The sequence below is a fragment of the Cryptomeria japonica genome, unplaced genomic scaffold (genome assembly GCF_030272615.1).
Source record: "Cryptomeria japonica unplaced genomic scaffold, Sugi_1.0 HiC_scaffold_46, whole genome shotgun sequence".
NCBI lineage: Eukaryota > Viridiplantae > Streptophyta > Pinopsida > Cupressales > Cupressaceae > Cryptomeria > Cryptomeria japonica.
Window position 1 is genome coordinate 342,724 of NW_026728868.1, and position 2,468 is coordinate 345,191.

General features: G+C 35.9%; 1 protein-coding gene across 1 annotated transcript; it reads left to right on the forward strand.

Annotated features, from left to right (window-relative positions):
* Positions 1 to 825: 825 nt before the first annotated feature.
* On the forward strand, positions 826 to 1,883 carry LOC131862551 (putative germin-like protein 2-3). The gene is made up of 2 exons (XM_059215027.1): positions 826 to 1,036; positions 1,144 to 1,883. The coding sequence occupies exons 1-2, from the start codon at positions 826 to 828 to the stop codon at positions 1,674 to 1,676; spliced, it is 744 nt and encodes a 247-aa protein (XP_059071010.1). The 3' UTR covers positions 1,677 to 1,883.
* Positions 1,884 to 2,468: the final 585 nt, after the last annotated feature.

A 2,468-nucleotide genomic window follows, 5' to 3' on the forward strand; every position in this document is an offset into this window, starting at 1 on the left:
AGTCAAAAGTTCTTGATCTACTATTTAGTCCATCTCTTATCTACTAGTTCAATCTCAATCAAAGCTCATCCTACAGATGCTATAACCTTTCTAACATCTAGATCCATTATCTTTTTCCTAATTCTTTATTCCTTAGAAAGTTCTTTGAATCTTCTATTACAATTACACAAATATTGTCAAATGATTATATAAATAAAATATCTTCCTCTTTTAGATAAATTTCTACTATTTTAATATAAAATTATATTTTGACTCTAATGTAAAATTTTGATTGACAGTACAAAAGTATAAACAATATTTGATACAATATCACACTTGAAGATAAGCCAAATAAATCTATGAACAAAAAGAAATTTTGCTCATCCAAAATTTATATAAAAAGAATATTATATTATAGAGCTTGGCCCTTGCTACATCTATGTAGAGCAAAAGAAAAAAAATAAAATGTCAACGCTATCTCAGTCAATTTACATCTAGAGAGATAAGTAAAATACACAGTAGGTAAGAAATTTTCCTTTTTAGCCAATTCGCTGGCGGCTCAGAATAATCAATATATTATTTCCTTTGAATTTGCTGATTCTACGTTACCAAAAGAATGAGGAGAATCCGTCTACGGTAGCTTCGATAACTATATGTCGTAGGGCTTACGTAGTCACCCCAACTTAATATAAAGAGCACCAACTCTGCAAACATATAATATTATAATAATTAACGACTGCGTCAACATGAATTAGTCCCAACACAGAAACTATATTATAATTAATCAATTACGTCAACATGAATTAGTCCTCGCAGAGTAGTTAATTTTCCCGCTATATAATAGACATGTTATGGGATTGTAATACACAATTCGACTACACATTCATATCCCGAGCTTTTCTGTCTGATTCTTCTGTGTCTCTATTTATAATGGGTAACCGCATGATTTACTTCACGTTGGGACTTTTCCTATTGATATGTTGGTACAGTGATAATGTCATGGCAGCGGATTCCGATCCCTTGCAAGATTTCTGCGTCGCAGACAAGGAAAGCATGGGTGAGTACATAAGTTTTATTTGATTTGCTTATCAGGCGAGTTGCTCACAAATTAATTAAAATACAATGGTGTGATATGAGTTGTTGCTAACAAATTGATTAAAACAGTTAAGGTGAACGGGTTCGTTTGCAAAGATCCCAAGGATGTTTCGGCAGAGGACTTCTTCTTCGGGGGACTTGGGCAGGCAGGGAACACCGACAATGCAGTGGGCTCCAATGTAACGATGGCCAATGTTATGCAGATACCGGGCCTCAACACCTTCGGAATATCGTTGGTCCGTATCGATTACGCAGTGGGTGGAATAAATCCTCCTCACACGCACCCAAGAGCCACTGAAGTTCTTGTTTTACTGGAAGGCCAGCTTCTTGTGGGTTTCATTGACACCACCAACAAGTTTTTCAGCAAAACGTTGGAGAAGGGAGATGTGTTTGTGTTTCCAAAGGCACTTGTGCATTTCCAGCAGAATGTGGGGCATGAAAATGCGGTGGCCATAGCTGCATTGAGCAGCCAGCTTCCGGGAGCTCAGACAATCGCCAACTCTCTGTTTGCAGCGGATCCTCCTCTCCCAGATTCCGTATTGGCCAAGGCCTTCCGCATCACCCAAGAGCTTGCCGATTACATTCAGAAGAAATTTGCATAAGAATTTGCTTTTTTCTATTAAATAAAACAAACAAGCGGTCTGGTCTGGACAACGTGGGAAGACCGTCCTTCCCAATTCTTTTTCCTCACAGTTGAATAAAACTCTCTTTTTAGAGTTATTGCCGTCCTCTTGTGCTATTCATAGCATCCGTTTTTAACCCAGGCACTTCCCCTCCGTGAACATTGCTTGCAAATCTGCCATTGTTTCCTAACGATTTCCTTAGACGCTCTCTCATCCTCTCAACTTCCAAATTACAAAGCACTCTTATAATAGATGTCGATTTTATTATATTCTATTTGTTTAAATATTTTGATTTTATTTTATATATCCATGATTTTACTGCATCAATAAGTGAGACAACTTCCATAGCAAAGGGCATGCTCGTTTATGTGTTAATGAAAGATATTGTTTGCTCCTCATTTTCATTTTTTGTACTTAGAACTACATGTTTGAATACCTCATTTGATATATTTAGGTTGATAAACCTTCTATTTCTCTTTGCTAATAGAATTTATACTATCATATGACTCAATTATTGGACTCCAATATTCCTTTCTATTATTTTTTTGGTGAGAAACCTCCTATAAGCTCTTGTAGCTGAATCATCTCGGTTCTTCATTAAAAAATTAATGGTATGATTATGAGCCAATTAAATATTTTTTTGCATACTTTGTAATATATTTAATTAATTCATGTACTGACAGAACGAATTACCAATCAATATTTCCTCGCCATCACTGGAGTATATAGCAATTGTGTGGCTACACTCTACCATTATTTCTCAATGGTGAA

Bases quoted from the DNA above. Each gene is read 5' to 3' on its own strand.
- LOC131862551 (XM_059215027.1), top strand. From the start codon at position 826: ATGTTATGGGATTGTAATACACAATTCGACTACACATTCATATCCCGA. The intron at 1,037-1,143 runs GTGAGTACATAA...TGATTAAAACAG, and splicing joins CGCAGACAAGGAAAGCATGG to TTAAGGTGAACGGGTTCGTT.